This window comes from Suncus etruscus, chromosome 1, assembly GCF_024139225.1.
Source record: "Suncus etruscus isolate mSunEtr1 chromosome 1, mSunEtr1.pri.cur, whole genome shotgun sequence".
NCBI classification, from domain to species: Eukaryota; Metazoa; Chordata; class Mammalia; order Eulipotyphla; family Soricidae; genus Suncus; species Suncus etruscus.
In genome coordinates, this window is record NC_064848.1 from 116053304 (window position 1) to 116069225 (window position 15922).

At 42.6% G+C, this 15922-nt stretch overlaps 1 protein-coding gene across 1 annotated transcript in view; it reads right to left on the reverse strand.

The window, feature by feature from the left end:
• Positions 1–15922, reverse strand: part of COG5 (component of oligomeric golgi complex 5) — a 262931-nt gene that overhangs the window by 4689 nt on the left and 242320 nt on the right. Inside the window, exons 19-21 of the mRNA XM_049783180.1 lie at positions 14772–14848; positions 2966–3092; positions 2319–2398 (exon numbers count right to left, since the gene is read on the reverse strand). Of these exons, the coding sequence (XP_049639137.1) occupies positions 2319–2398; positions 2966–3092; positions 14772–14848 (284 nt within the window). The remainder of the gene's footprint in view (positions 1–2318; positions 2399–2965; positions 3093–14771; positions 14849–15922) is intronic.

Here is a 15922-nt window from a genome sequence, read left to right on the forward strand (position 1 = left end):
AAGTTGGAATTAAGGCTCTAGAAACAATCCTAGTGCCATACAGCAGGCAAGTGGATAAACTCTTGACACAATGGTAGATACTCTAGCTAGAAGAAAAGACGATAGCTTGCCTTTTGCTTTAGCATCAATGGAGCCGTTGGGGGTCATGTCGAACAAAATAAGTAAAAAGGCAAAGGCAAAATCTGGATATTATTCATATGTAACATAAAGAAAGGCAAGGAATCAACAATATTTAATAAAAGTAAACCCTTAGACAAAGCAAAACTGAGGTTTAAGTGGGGAGCATAGGGACAAGGGAAAGGAGAGAAAGAGGCCAACTGCCAGACTGATGGGAAGGGACCCATGGACGAAGTAGAAGGGCACTGTATCAGAGCATGAACAGTGAGGCTGGCAGAGTCCAGACTCCCTCATAATCACAACCACCTGCAAACCAGACACACTAGTTTTCAGGGAAGAGAGGAATGAGATAGATCTGTCTATAATTGCTCCAGGCAGGTACCTGAACCCAGAGCCGAGTGCTAACCATTTAGGTGGAAAGCACCATTAAAGGAATACTTCTCAGCACTACCCAAACAGACCAGGGGAGATCTAAGGAGATAGGGGCCAGGAGAAGCCAGTAGCTCTACGGCAAATAGCAAGGTTAAGTCAAGGGCAATCCTACCACCTCTGCAAGGCTGCAACCTTCACATTAAAATCTTCCTAACTTCATGTTGTGTAGGTCAGTGCTCCACACAGACCTACAGGCTGTCTCTCCCTAAGGCCACATAGGCTGGGAGCACTGGGCTCTGAGTCACTGATTACTCTGATATCAAAATGAACGTTGCTGGACTACATTTAAGCTCCAGAAAGAGAACTGGTGTCAAAAGGAAACTGAAAGAAAGGCAGAAGAGAGTTCATTACTGCCATTGATTCAGTGTCAGTAATTACACCATCTTCTATTTGCCCTGTGTAACAACTCAATGTATGATGCTAGGAGGAAGGTATGCACAGGCAAGACTTGGCCCTAAAGCTACAATGAGTTTACTGACATTTAAAGAGCAACACTCACCCTAGGTTTGCCTACAGGAGAGGAAGACTCATTGGTGCAATCAACACAGGCACACCATTGGTTTTGTGATGATCAATGAGAAAGAATCTTCCTTAGGGAATGCTCATGGCAAAGCCTCTGACCTCTCATGCCAACACTGTAGCAGGAGCACAATGGGTCAGGATTTTCTCTATGGGGGCCTCAATTTCCTGCTTAGGGCAAGAGGGTTCTGATCAAAACATATGTGGAGTGATGGGTAGGTCTTATTTAAAGAGCATGCCAGTTTTTTCTGAGCATGATTTTCAGTGGCTAAATATAGCCTTAGCAACAGCACAGCTGATGAAATAACTCAGGAAACATTTTTTAAAAGAAGCAAAAGAAAACAGATTTCTGATGTACCCACAGCAGGACAACTGTTGTGGATGAAGTCACTCTTAACTTGTTAAGGAGACAAAATGAAGCCTTTTCAATCAACTGAGCCCCCTGCTATTAACAGGTCTGCAGATGCTGAGTCCTTGGGACTTGAGAATAATCCGCACAAGCATCCTTGGCAAATTCTAGTGTTAGCCCAGATCCCTCTTCTGCTCCCACAGTCTCTCCAAAGGGTAGGATAAAGCCAGGATGAGAGCACAATGACACTCATTTGGTGTCCTTTCCCATTCCCTGGTCAGATACTCAAAGCCGAGAGAAGTTCAAGAGAAGCAAGACGAGCAAAGGCCTGAGCTAGTCTGCCCTGCCACAACAGCACCTAGGATATCTCAGAAACAGATATGACTCAGTGAACACAATGGCTCCTTGTTAGGTCTTTGACACTTAGGTGGGTGTCTCAGCCATGGATTCTCTATGGAACTGACTGGATCATTGGTAATAAGAAACCTTGAGGGCAGGTACTACTCCTTGAGCTTCTAAGGCAGTTTAGGGTGTATTTCACATGTGGCTATATACCCACATGTGGATATGTGTGTAAGTTTAAGCACACCTCTTCTCTACAAATTCAGCATCTGTAACATGAAGATCAAGCAGAAAATGTGGATGTAAGGCACCGAATCTTCCACAGCTGAGGCTGTCTTACAAAAGAGAAGAGCATTTTCAGGGCTCCATCAGAGAGGTAGTAAAAACTAGAAGTGACAGACAAGGAAAGCAAAGCTTGTGGGGACTGTAGCATGTGTGTGCCTGAGCAATGGGTCATAATCAATCACCCACATGGAAAACACCTCCTCCTCCCCAATTCCCCCAGTCCCCTCCAACTCCAGCCTCCAGAATCCCCAGGCATGTCTGGAACACACTTTACCTGATGAGAATAAGTCTGTCCTTTTCTGATGGGTGGTCATCTAGCCACTGAGAGAAGCGTGCATGGGACCATTCTGCCCGCTGCAAAGTTGTAAAAGAGCATTTTATTAGCATCAATGAATGCCAGCAAGTGCAAGCTCAAGGAAGTCCCTTCAAGGATTCCCAAGGTGAAATCATCCCAGGTTCCAGTAGAAAGGAAGGTGACACAGCCCTGGACATACCACCCCTGATAACATCATCCTTTTGATGTTGTGCAAGCTCAAGGAAGTCCCTTCAAGGATTCCCAAGGTGAAATCATCCCAGGTTCCAGTAGAAAAGAAGGTGACACAGCCCTGGACATACCACCCCTGATAACATCATCCTTTTGAGGAGATTTTTGGATTTTCCAGGTGAGGTGGGTCAGCTAAGGAAATGAGTCTCCAAAGAGTCATATGAACACAATTTACTGACAGGAATAATGCTACTTTCATTGGGGAATTTTTGCACTGCCATAAAAGGTACTGGGCAGTGTGAATTTCCTTTCTTGATCTCCAGCTGTTGTCAAAAATCCAAATCTATAAGGCAAGAGAAGGTCATGAACCTTCAGGAAGAAGGGCCCTGTATGGTTTACTTAAAAGGAAAGATTCATAAGAATCTTCACTTTATTACCTGGAAGGGAGATTTTAACTCGGCAGGAGCTCTTGTGAACAAAAACTGAATGATAGTGCTGAATGGAATAAGGTCCCCTAGAGCAGGACTGTTGGCCACATGTTCACTGGTCTGGAAAAGCAGTGGTCTACAGGAGGAGAGCACAAAAGTTATTCTATGCAATTTAGTTCTAGAAGGATTATAATAGCTTATTAGCATAGCACAACAGTGTAACAGTCTAATAATGAATAACAACATTTTCCTAGTCACGGGGACCATGTAGTATCAAAGAGTGAACACAGGTCTCCCACATGCAAAAAAAAAAAGTTCTTTCATATCTCAACTGGCTAATTCTGAACTATTTTTCATTGTGTGTGTGTGTGTGGGGGGAGATGGGGCACACTTAAAAGTGCTTAAAGGACCATGTAGTGCCTTGGAAGAGGCTCAGAGCCTCTTCCATACAAGGATATACTCTACACATCCTGGACCCTCTGAACCCCATTTGACTGACAATACACATTCACTCCATCAAGGTGATCTTCCCTTTGCCTGCTTCCCAGATTCCCCCTGCAGGTCTGAATTGACTTCAAGATGCTGAAGCAAAGTGCTCATCTCATAAATAGGCTCCAGAAAAATATAGCTTTTTTAAATACAGTCCTCTTGAAGTTATCATTTAATATGGGTAAATTCAAACAGTTTCTCTAAAAAATTTCAAAGAATAATGATAGTTGTGCATACAAAATCAGTACTTGGTTAAACATTTTATCAAGGATTCCTTCACTAGAGTGTGCAGACAGATCTAGTCTGCTAGTGATCATCCATCAACTTCATTAAAAGCAGGCAGTAAGAGCTCGAAGATTTAACTGATGACTTGGCTCTATAGGCTCTAATGAGAAGAAGCTGATGGTGGGCTGAAAAGTAGATGGGAATGGATCTCCGGGACACCCTGTGATAAAGCAGCAGTGATCCTGAACCAGGAAAGGCATCCCCGTATCCAGGCACATCTCTTCTCCCTATTCAAATGACCGCCGTCTAGAGAGGAGGCTACACTGACTGAGACCAGTTTCCTGTCCACACTTTCATCAGGAGCCCTCTCAACAGATGCTTCGTTATTGCCACATCCCCCGTGTCTTTCCTAAGAATGATTTCCATTAACTGAGAGGTAAACTGCTTGGTGACAGAGATTTTTCTATTTTCAACTACAACGGTTAAACAACACATGTCTGGGGGCCGGCGAGGTGGCGCTAGAGGTAAGGTGTCTGCCTTGCAAGCGTTAGCCAAGGAAGGACCGCGGTTCGATCCCCGGCATCCCATATGGTCACCCCAAGCCAGGGGCAATTCTGAGCGCTTAGCCAGGAGTAACCCCTGAGTATCAAACGGGTGTGGCCCGAAAGACCCCCCCCCCCCAAAAAAAAAACATGTCTGTACTGTATCTTCTCTGGTTATTGGGGAAACATTTCCATGTATTTGTGTTGCCTATCACTGGAAATTTAGACCGCTCCGCACCAGGCCTACCATGAGTGCCGCTGTCGGTGTTCTTCTTGGGGCCACACTGAGAATACAGTGTACTTGCCCTGAAAACTTTCAAGGCTCTAATCATCTCAGTGTTCTGTGCTACAGAGCTTTAGGCAATGAGTCAAGTACCTCATTAGAAACGAAAATGTTGCTGAGGGAATTTTGGTTATGTATCTGTACCCCCTTTATGTCATTCTCTATGTAAATGACATTGGCTTCAGCAAAGAAAAAAATAAATCCTGTTTCTTACAGCAATGGCAGCAGAAATGTCTGCCACATTCAGCAACTTACTTCAAGATGTCAGCTCCTACAGAAAAACACTATGCACAATGATGTTTAAACATCAATTAAAAAATTACAAAGACCATGCCATTATCTCTTCAGGTATTCCTAAATTCTCTCTTTGGATAGAATTTAGCCTATCTGTTTAAATCATATCATCACAATCTCTCTTGGAAATCTTTTTGTTTTGTTTTGTTTTCTGGGTCACACCTGCTTCTCAGGTCTTATTCTTGGCTCTGTGTTTAGGGATCACTCTTGATGGTCTTTAGGGATTCTATGGGAGTGGCTAGGAGGTTGAATCAGGTCTGCTACATGCAAGGCAGGAGCTTTACTCACTATTCTATTGCTGTAGCAGCTTGGAAATATTTTGAACAGCTTCTTTTTTTTTTTTTTTTTGGTTTTTGGGCCACACCCTGTGATGCTCAGGGGTTACTCCTGGCTATGCGCTCAGAAGTTGCTCCTGGACTCTTGGGGGACCATATGGGACGCCGGGGGATCGAACCGTGATCCGTCCTAGGCTAGCGCAGGCACCTTACCTCCAGCGCCACCGCCCGGCCCCTGAACAGCTTCTTTTTGATAAACAAAAAGGAATCCTGTAGTGCTGTCAGCAACTGCTGGGACCCTGGGACTCCTCGGGAGCCAGTCCAGCAATGCAGCCCCTTTCATCTATAGTCCTTGACTATTTGCTCAGACTCCTGCATTGTCCTTGGAAAGACAGTCCCCTCCACCTTTTTTTTTTTTTTTCTTTCTTTTTTTTTCTTTTGGGTGGGAGGGCCACGCCCGACGGTGTTCAGGTTTTACTCCTGGCTCTGTGCTTAGAAGTCGCTTCTGGCAAGCTTGGAGGATCATGTGGGATACCAGGAATCGAACTGGAGTCTGTCAGGGGTTGGCCGCGTGCAAGGAAAAATGCCCTACCACTGTGCTATCACTCCAACTCCACAGTCCCTTCTTTAATACAGTAAGCCTTCCTCTGTTGAGTGGCCACTACTGAGCGAACCTGCTTTCTTGGTTCTGGCCTGGTCTCATCACATGACCAGTGCCGAAAACAGGGAGACTACTGTGACTTTAGACTGGTGGGCAATAAATGGCACTGGTTACAAGGCCTCTGGAAGTAAGCGCCCAGTTGATATGGGGGTGAGGTTGTACTCAAGCTCTGCTTCCTAGAGTCTGGGAATGTTTTTTCTTGGCAGAGGAAATGAAATAGCTTATAGATCAAGGTCCCTGAGCAGCTGGCATTGATTGATAGTTCTAGGAACTCCAAAGCCCTGCCAGCCAAGAAAATTTGGTGCCAGTGACAAAGCTGCTCTCACCTCTCAGGTGTGTTAGGGTAAGAACTTTTCTGGGGTCACAGGCTCATGTGCAGACCTGGCATACCCAGACCCTGAGAGAATGCTGGGCAGGACAGAAACAGCTATGGGGGAAAAAAATCAGGCTCTCACGGGTTTCCCTGGCTCTCCTCAGTAGAGTACCCCTGTGAAATAAGGACATTTCTCCCATCCTTGTTATGACAGGGAGGCCACAGGAGTCCAAGAGTCGCTGAAGAGCTGTACTATGGGACCTCTCATTATTTCTGCAATCAGATGGCAACTAGAAAATTTGGTGCCTGTCATGTTCAGGGAACCCTATAAGAATCCCTCAACAAGAAGTGAAGAGACAGAACAGTGATTAGGGTGCTTGCCTTGCTTGAACCAATCTGAGTTTGATCTCTGGCATACCATCTGGTTCCCTGAGCATACCATATGGTTCCAGAAATGATCCCTAAGCACAGAGCCAGAATTAAGCCCCAAGCATCATTGGATATGGCCCATACACAAAAATTAAAAGTAAAGAAAGATAGGAACTATAAGTGCTTTAGAATAAAGTGCTCAGAATCTGTGAAGTTTTAAAATCAAGTAATCTATAGCAATTAAGTCGAGGGGTTTGAATATTTTGTTTTTCTTTTTATTGTTTTAAAAAAAATACCTGGCTTAGTTAGACCAGTGTTGGGGATAAAACTCAAGCTCTCACACATGCCAGGCATGTGGTGTCACTTCTAAAAATTATTTTAGTTTTGGCATCACCGTGGCAGTGCGCAGGGCTTACATCAGGCTCTGTAATCAGGATCATCACAATGGTGCTCAGAGGACCATATGGTGTGTCCGGGATCAAACCTGGGTAGGTTGTGTGCAAACACCCCTCCTGCTGTCACTTGAGTCATCTTCCTGGCTCCCTGCCTTTAATATATTCCAGATGTGAACTGCAAAAGATACAAGGCCAGAAAGGAAGGGACGAGGGAAAAGGACACAGAAAGGGACCGAGATGCAGATGTATAAAATGCCACTGCAGCAAGCACTGAGGCTGCTGGTGGAGAGAGCACCGAAGGCAGGGGTAAAGCAGCTCATTTTCAAAACAGGATCTTTTGGTCAATCACCTGACCCCTCTGGAGCTTTGAGTCATAGCAGCTGTTTTGTGCTAAGACCAAATTGTCCAAGCTAGACACCCAAGGACAGCCAAAGAGTTGTGAAAAACACAGCTGGATTTGGTTCCAAATTCGGCATCCCTGATATGATTAACTATAAACATCAAAAGCGGACATTTCATCTCTAGAATTCCGGAGTCTGAAATGTATAGCATGAAAGCCTCTTGTCTGATTTCAGGTGAAATCCGAAACCCTGGCAAGATGAAAAATAAATCCCCACTTGAAGTGATGTAGGGAACAAAAGAAAATTAATGATTATAAAATGCTGATATCCAAGTGTCTAACTATATATTTCCTTCTCAGAAAAAAAGTTTTTGAATATAGCAACATAGAGTCTTTGATTAGACTTTATAGCTAAAAGGTGGTCTTAATTAGCCAGATATTCGATCCCATTAAAAAAAAAAATCTGGGGGCTGGAGCAATAGTATAACAGGTAGGGCATTTGCTTTGCACACTGCCAACCAGGTTCAATCCCCAGCATCCTATATGGTCCCCTGAGTACTGCCAAAAATAACCTCTATGTGAAGAGGCAGGAATAATTCTGAGTACTGTGGGTGTGACCCAAAAACAAAACCAAGGGAAAAAAAATAAAGAAAAACAGTAATTCCTAAAGGTGACTTTCAGTCTCGTTCTTCCAGTGTTTCTTGGCCTCTGCAGTGAATGTACTTAAACAGTGATCACTCCTGGTAGGGTTTGGAATTGGGGGACCACATATTACTGGCCAACAGCAACCACATAGGGAGCCGGGGTCAAACCTGAGTTGCAGCATGCAAAGCAAGAAGAATTCTACCCATTGTACTCTTTCTGGCCCATATTAGTCTTCACATAGGGCACTAAGAAAGGGCCCATTTTAGTCTTCTCACAGGGCACTAAGAAAGGGCAGTGAGACTGTCTTCTTGCTTGTACAGACCAGTTTGTTTACTGCCATGGCTAATGTGCACTGAGAGCTGGAACCAAATGACAAAAGAAGAGGGTTAGGGAAGAAGCAAGAAGCATCCCTGTAGTAAAGAGTGTGAGAGTCAGGTTGGAGGAGAACCTGAATGAGTCTGGAATTGGAGGTTTGACAGCCAAATGAACAAGAAAGTAGCAGGAGGTTTTGGGGTCAGAGTAATAGCACAGTAAGTAAGGTGTTCGCCTTGTACAAGGCCAATTAGGGTTCCATACCTGGCATCCCATATGGTACTCCAAACACTGCCAGAAATGACTCCTGAGCAAAGAGCCAGGAGTAACCCCTGAGCACCAATGGGTGTGCCCCTCCCTCAAAACAGAATCAGCAGGAGGCCAATTAGTAGTTATGAGTCAGGGCTCACAGCCGAGAGGATGAGGTCTACAGGTACCTTTCACAGAGTTAAGTACATCATTTCTGGTAGGACCAAGCCAGAAGGGAGTTAGGGCTTCATGCAGACATTCTCTAAGAATGAAAATGGAAACCTAGCTCAGCATTGCTGATTTATCTCCTGAACACCTGGTGCAGCACAGAATGTGGAAGGTGCTGGAGAGTAATGCAGGGGTTAGTTAAGGTACTGAAGTGTCTTATATGTAGCTGAGCCCAGTTTGAGCTACAGCACCATATATAGATGGTCTCCAAGCATGGGAGGGAAGAGGAGGAGGAAAAATAAAATTTGAGACAGACCACTTCAGTACAAAGGTTATTAGAGAAATTCTCATCTATTCCTGGATGATACATAAAAGCATTTGAGCACTACTGGAGGGTAAAACTGAGCAAAAGCAAACAGACTTCTGCGCACGAATGCAGAACACAGGCTCTGGGCTCTGGCACCCATGTCAGTAGGCAGTGTCCAGCATTATTTTTCTCAGGAACAAGCATCTCTGGAAGGCTGCCCTTAACACAGTGGTGGTGAGAAGGCAAAGTGAAAAAAGTCGGAGAAATGCTTAGCATGAGTTTAGTATATTGTGAGCGATCAAACGATGGCTGAGACAATTTAAAAATATGATTAAGCAAATAGTCAGTGTGCTCAGCACTGCTGAGGTTGTTTCACCCTGGGTCAAATCAAATCTGAGAAGAATTCTGACAATAACAATGCTGAAATCTGGAACTTGAAATTAAGGCTGCAAGAATTTGGGAAACCATTATTCGAGGCCTGGATTAAGGGCCTTAGAGTCACAGAAGCAAAGAAATGAAAGGACACATTTGGGAGTTCCAGTGATAAAGTTGGAAGCTACAGAAATGGCTGCCTATTTCTAGGTCCTGCAGAAAAAGAGCACAGAGGTTTGGCAATACCAACAGTACAGGACTCCAATGCAGACTGCAGGCAAGGGAGTCCCTGACAAATACAATTAAAAACAGCTACAGGAGCACACAAGGGCCACATTCTTCCACCTTTCTACCCCTACAGGATAGCATCTGTCCTGTATGGCAGTCACAGATTGGGAGCAAGAAACTAAGTGGTAGACTAGTGGCTTTCAACCTTTCTACCCTTGCAGCTTGCAGCAAGAACAGCTCTCATCATTAATGCTTTTCCTTTTCCTCCACTGCCATACTAACAAATCCATGCTAACAGTCTTAGCACCTGATGGCATTAACTGCTCTTTTATCAAACTTAGGAAGATTCCAGTGGACATAATACAAAGAGACAAGAGATGGGGCTTACCTCAAGGCAGAATCATGTCCCTGCATAGCTAAATGGCATTAAGTTTCTTCTCTGTAGATGCCCCCATGAAGAGCTGCCTTGAGAAGGTCAAGAAACAAGGTCTCCAGGCCTGGCCTGGGGATGTGATGGCACCACCATGACAAAGACCACTTATGAGACAGACCACGAGGGAGAGGTCAGGGTAGATCTGACACATATGGGCACAGATGTCCTAATGGGTTAAAATCCTCAGGGATAAACTCTGAGGCGTCAATCTGTGCTGGCTAAGAAAAATCCCGCTGCCTGACAGCTCGAATGGAGACATAAAACAAATATGGATGCAAATGGCTTTGCTGCCTCAAGTGCAGTCTGCTAATATTTCTGTCAAGGAGCAAGTGCCCTATGGCAAATTCAGGGGTGGGGGAGTGCCTGCTACAGTTCTGGGCATACATGCATGTTGGGGCTAGGTTAGCATGTGAGAGGGGGTAGGGTAGGAGATGAGTTCGCCTGGCAGTTCTCTGGTTGGCCTTCATTACTTTGTAGACACAGAGGCTGTGTTTGAGGGGTTGGTCACCCAAGTTTCTTTCACGCCACCTGCCCCCATGCCACTAAACTTCCTTTTAAGTTTTATTTATTGTGTTTGCTTATTTTATTTTATAAAAATAAAAATTTTATTTTGGGGGATACCAAGCAGTCTTCCAGGGAACTGAAGCCACTCCTGGCATGTCAGTTCCAGGCTGGACTGCTCAGTACAAGGCCCAGTGATATAAAAGACTGCTCAACCCAAAAAGTGCTGGGGCCTCTAGGGCCACATTTTAAAGTGCTGAAAGTCAAAAGGAACATACCCGTTGGTGCCTGGGAGGTCTTTAGGTCAACTGGGGGTTGAAGTTGTATCCTTACTGCCTGGCAGACACCCTGACCCCTAAATTACAGCCCATCTTCCTTCACTACTTTTATTTATTTATTCATTTATTTATTTATTTATTTATTTATTTATTTATTTATTTATTTATTTATTTATTAAATTTGTTTTTGGTTTGGGGGCCACAGCCAGCGATGCTCGGGGGTTACTCCTGATAGGCTCAGGGGATCATATAGATGCCAGGGATCAAACACAGGTCAGCCATGTACACAGCAAATACCCTACCTGCTGTGCTATCACTTTGGCCCTTTTATTACTTTTAAATGGGAAAAATGATGCAAGAAGCATTTTAAAGTATATGTGTGGCTTTTATGAACATAAATATAGAACAACCGAGGCATAAAAATTTGAAAAATATAAATATTAAAAGTGACTAAAAGAGAAATCATTATGGACAATTCTACTAGCTGAAGATAATATTCTGAAACCTAGTCTCCTTAGTTTTCTGTCTGCACATATTAATGATTATAAAATAGTATGTAGCCAGAGAGATAGTAGAAGAGTAAGACAATTGCCTTTCACACAGCTAATCCAAATTTGATGTCTGGCACTCAGCTGGTACTCTAAGCCCTGCCAAGAATAATTCTTGAGTGAGTCCTGAACACAGAGCCAGGAGTAACCCCTCAGCATAGCCAGGTATGAACCTTTGCCTAAATCAATAAGATTCAGTCATATTGTTCAGTAACCTACTTTTTCATATAATGATATATGAAGTATGTTTTTTTCATACTGTAGATTAACAACATATATTTTCTTTCTTTAATTTTTGAGGAACATACCCAGCAATGTTCAGGAGTTACTCCTGGCTCTGCATTTACGAATTACCCGTGGTGGGCTCAGGGAACCATAGGGGATGCCAGGGATTAAATAGTGTACAAGGTTGCTAATGTATAAGGCCATGTACAAAGCATTTGCTTGTACCCACTGTCTTGTTCTATTCCAAACACTAAACATTTTAGTGGCCATATATAATTAATTCTATGAATGTGGCATATAATATTTGTCCAAATTTCTTATTGGTTGTCATTCAACTGGTTTGAATGTGATTCAGAATATGTTGGGGAGAAACCTTATGAATATTACCGAAGGAATAGACTAGAGGATGCCTATTCCTGTCATGACTCAGTGAGAATAAAAAGATGGTTCTTTCCACCATAATTGCTCAATACTAATCTGGGGAAAGATCTCTAATAAACCTTTATAGGTTGGCAAACAGAAAGGCTATTGGGTTGTTGGAATTGAAAAGTTACTTTGGGGGGCCGGGCGGTGGTGCTGGAGGTAAGGTGCCTGCCTTGCCTGCGCTAGCCTAGGACGGACCGCGGTTCGATCCCCCGGCATCCCATATGGTCCCCCAAGAAGCCAGGAGCAACTTCTGAGCGCATAGCCAGGAGTAACCCCTGAGCATCACAGGGTGTGGCCCAAAAACCAAAAAAAAAAAAAAAAAAAAAAAAAAAAAAGAAAAGTTACTTTGGAGTCCAGGAAGATAGTACAGTCAATAAGGAACTTATCTTCTGTGCAGCTGACCCTGCTTTGATCCCTGACATTGCTTATGTTCCCTGAGCACAGAGTCAGGAGTACGCTCTGAGAATGGCCTAGTGTGGTACAAACCCCCAGCTGAAAACAAACAAAAAGCAATCTGTAGTGATCTACTCTTCTACGACAGGACTCCACAGAGTGCTAATTTTCTTTTCTAAGTTCTGTGTCCTCATGTGACAGTTGTGCAAGAGCATGCAATGACACCTCTCTAAAGAATGGCAATACAGACTAGGTCTAGAGCTGAACCCCAGAATATATCATGCTTTCATTTTATTTCTTGACATAATAATGCTAAATCTATATCATACCCATACTTTTCTCAATGATTACCTGGTTAATATTTTCATTATACCAACTGATATCCAACTGGAAGAGTTTTGTTACCATCTTACTACATTACTATCAATGTAAGCATATTAAGGCTATTGTTTTTTATTTGGGAGCCACCTGGAGGTGCTTAGGGCTCACTCCTGGTTCTGCACTCCCTCCTGGTGAGGATTGGGGGCCATTTAGAGTCCTAAGGATTGAATCTGGGTTGAACTTGGTTTGGCTGCATGCAAGGCAAGTGCCCTACTTACTGTACTATTGTTCTGGTCCCTATTAAGGTTATGTTTATGGTACAAACAAATGTCTCATCTATAGTAATTTCAGGATTTTTAAAACTTTCAACTCATTTATGCTTGGCAGTGGCAAATCCTAAGTCCTCAGTAAAATATCTAAGTACTTTTTTGAAGGGTTGAGATGTAGTTTGGTGGTAGCATGCATGCCTTGCATGTGTAAGGCTCAGTTTGATTCCCAACACTCCCCAGAAGCTCACACTGATACCTAAAAACACTTGTGATCTCCCCCTTTTCTTTTCCTAAAATAATAAAATTTTACATTTTTTCTAAAATACACTCTTGTACTATACAGAGGGCATGTGAGAAAAAGAATTCAGGTTGTGTGCAGATTTTAAAAAAAAGTGTAGCCAGTTATAGTCAAGAAAAAACAGGGTTTCCCTGAAGAACTGACAATCTTCAAGTTTTAAATTTCATCTGAATGTTTTACTACCAAATCTTTGATGACAGAAGAGAGAGAGAGACAAGCATGTAAAGGGCACAGTGCTTATTGATTATTCCAGTTTCTAGTACTAACTCAGTGTTTAGAAAACTGCAAGTCTCAATTATTATTTTATCAGTACAGAATTACACTGAAAGGTCATTTTGCTCTAGAATATCAAGGATAGCTCATATTGAGACTTCTCTTCTGGTAAACTGTGCTACACACTGGTCATAACTAGTAGGATCACACACAACCCTCAGAGCTGGTTACTATTTTGAACATACACATTTTCTATGTGTGCCATGACAAGAAAATGTTTACTGGTTTACTGAACAGAAAGATTTTAGTAATTGCTGTTGAAAACAATCATTCTACTGTTAAATGATTTTTAAAGTATCAGTTTTAAAAAGCCTAAGTAAGCACTGAGCACAGAAAAGAATTTTCCCATTAAGTTGATATGTTCTTAAGTCATAAGAATGACCTCACTATTTCACAACTTCTTCCCTCTCTCCTCCACCCTCCCTCCCTATTTTTGGTCACAGAGATAGTACAGCAGGTACAGCACTTGCCTGGCACATAACCAACCCTAGTTTATTGCCTGGCAACAAATATTGTCTGCTGAGCACCTCCAGGAGTGCCAAAAGTAAGCCTTGAGCACCATTTGGTGTGGTTCCCTCAAAACACAAAAATCAATATAGTTTTGCTGTATTTTTGTCATATATATATAACTGCAATAAAACCTATTGCTTTATAGAAGTAGTTGAACTGAAAATAGTGGGTTGGAGCAATAGAGCAGCAGGTAGGGCATTTTTTGCCTTGTATGCAGTTGATCCACATTCAATATCTGGCATCCCAAATGGTAAAGAGAGCCCGTTAGGGGTGATTCTTGAGTGCAGAGCCAGGAATGGGTGTAGCCAAAAAAAGAAGTAAATAAACAAATATCTCAGAAAAAATGAGGAACTTAACATTATTTGATTTTTAGTAACAGTTCCCTGATCATCACTGAGTGTAGTCATACCCTGCACTGCCAGCCCAACAACACTACATCACTGGGTCCATGCACAAAGCTACAGATTTCAGGCCTCCAAGTCATATACTTACAGGATACCCTCACCCCACAAGACCTAAATACTAATGGGGAAGTCCTCAAATTTCATTAAAATGATATTTATGTAATTCTGAACTGCCTGGAGTTTCTGGAGAGTAAAAACTCCCAGACAGAGCATATTGAAAACAACCATGTCAATTTGTGAATTATAACCCAAATATCAATATGTACATATTTTACTGCACGATTCTATGCAAGTTTCTGGATTGAACAATAAGGACCTTTAGGAAGAACTATATGAGATGATTATTATTATATAACATAAAAACATTCTCTACCAACAATTTCATTTTGTTCAACATGAACAGCGTAAAGGGACTTCTCTTCTAACTAGTCACGGATTTTTTAATTGTAACAATATAAGCGTGTCTTACCTGAATGATCTCAGCATTCTATAGGACTTTCCTAAATCAGATACTCTTCTACAGAATGGACCCACAGCCAACTCCATCTGAAAGAATAAAAGATACTCCTTAACTTTTAGTATTCTTTTTGGGCCACACACAGGGGCAATTTGGGGTTACTCCTGGCTCCGCACTCAGAAATTACTCCTAGAAGTCTTGGGGGACCATATGGGATGCTGACGATTGATCTGGAGTCAGCAGTATGCAAGGCAAATGTCCTACTCACTGTGCTATTGCTCTGGCCCCGTACTCCTTAACTTTGAATATCAGAATTATATGTTGAGGGCCCGGAGGATAGCACAGCGGCGTTTGCCTTGTAAGCAGCCAATTCTGGACCAAAGGTGATTGGTTCGAATCCTGGTGTCCCATATGGTCCCCGGTGCCTGCCAGGAGCTATTTCTGAGCAGACAGCCAGGAGTAACCACTGAGCACTGCCGGGTGTGGCCCAACCCCCCCCCCCAAAAAAAAGAATTATATGTTGAACATACAAAGTTGCAACTTGCGGTAAACTTAGTTTTATTTAGATTATATAGCAAGATCTATTATGATTATTATTTTTGTGTGTTTTGAGGCCATATGTGTGACACTCAAGAGATCATTCCTGATGATGCTAGAGGAGCATATTTGGTGTCAGACACTGAGCCAGGGTTAGCAGCATGCAAGGCAATAACCTCTGTGCTCTCTTTAAGCCTACACAAAAAATTTTGTGGGGAGAGGGGGACTTTGAAGGCCCAAAAAGTTGAAGGTTTTTAGGAGCTATTCTTGTTTTTGCTACAGAAGTGACCCCTGCCATGATTCAGGGAATCATGACAGGGATTGAACCAAGGACACAATCAAAGTGGTAGCATGCTGGTTTTTTTTAATCTGGTATAACTTTCACATTTGCTTGCTAGAGGGGAATAAAATAACTCCTTAAAAAAAAAACCACACACACACATTTTTCTTATGTAAGAGAGGGAAGTTTTGATATTCAACTGAAAAAATCCTTAAAAAATAAAAGGGGTTTCAAGACTGACTGTTTATACTTTACGTAGGAGCCACAGGTCTTTTAAAAAACATATTAAATATATCTATATCTATATATATCTATATCTATATCTATCATCTATCTATCTATCTTT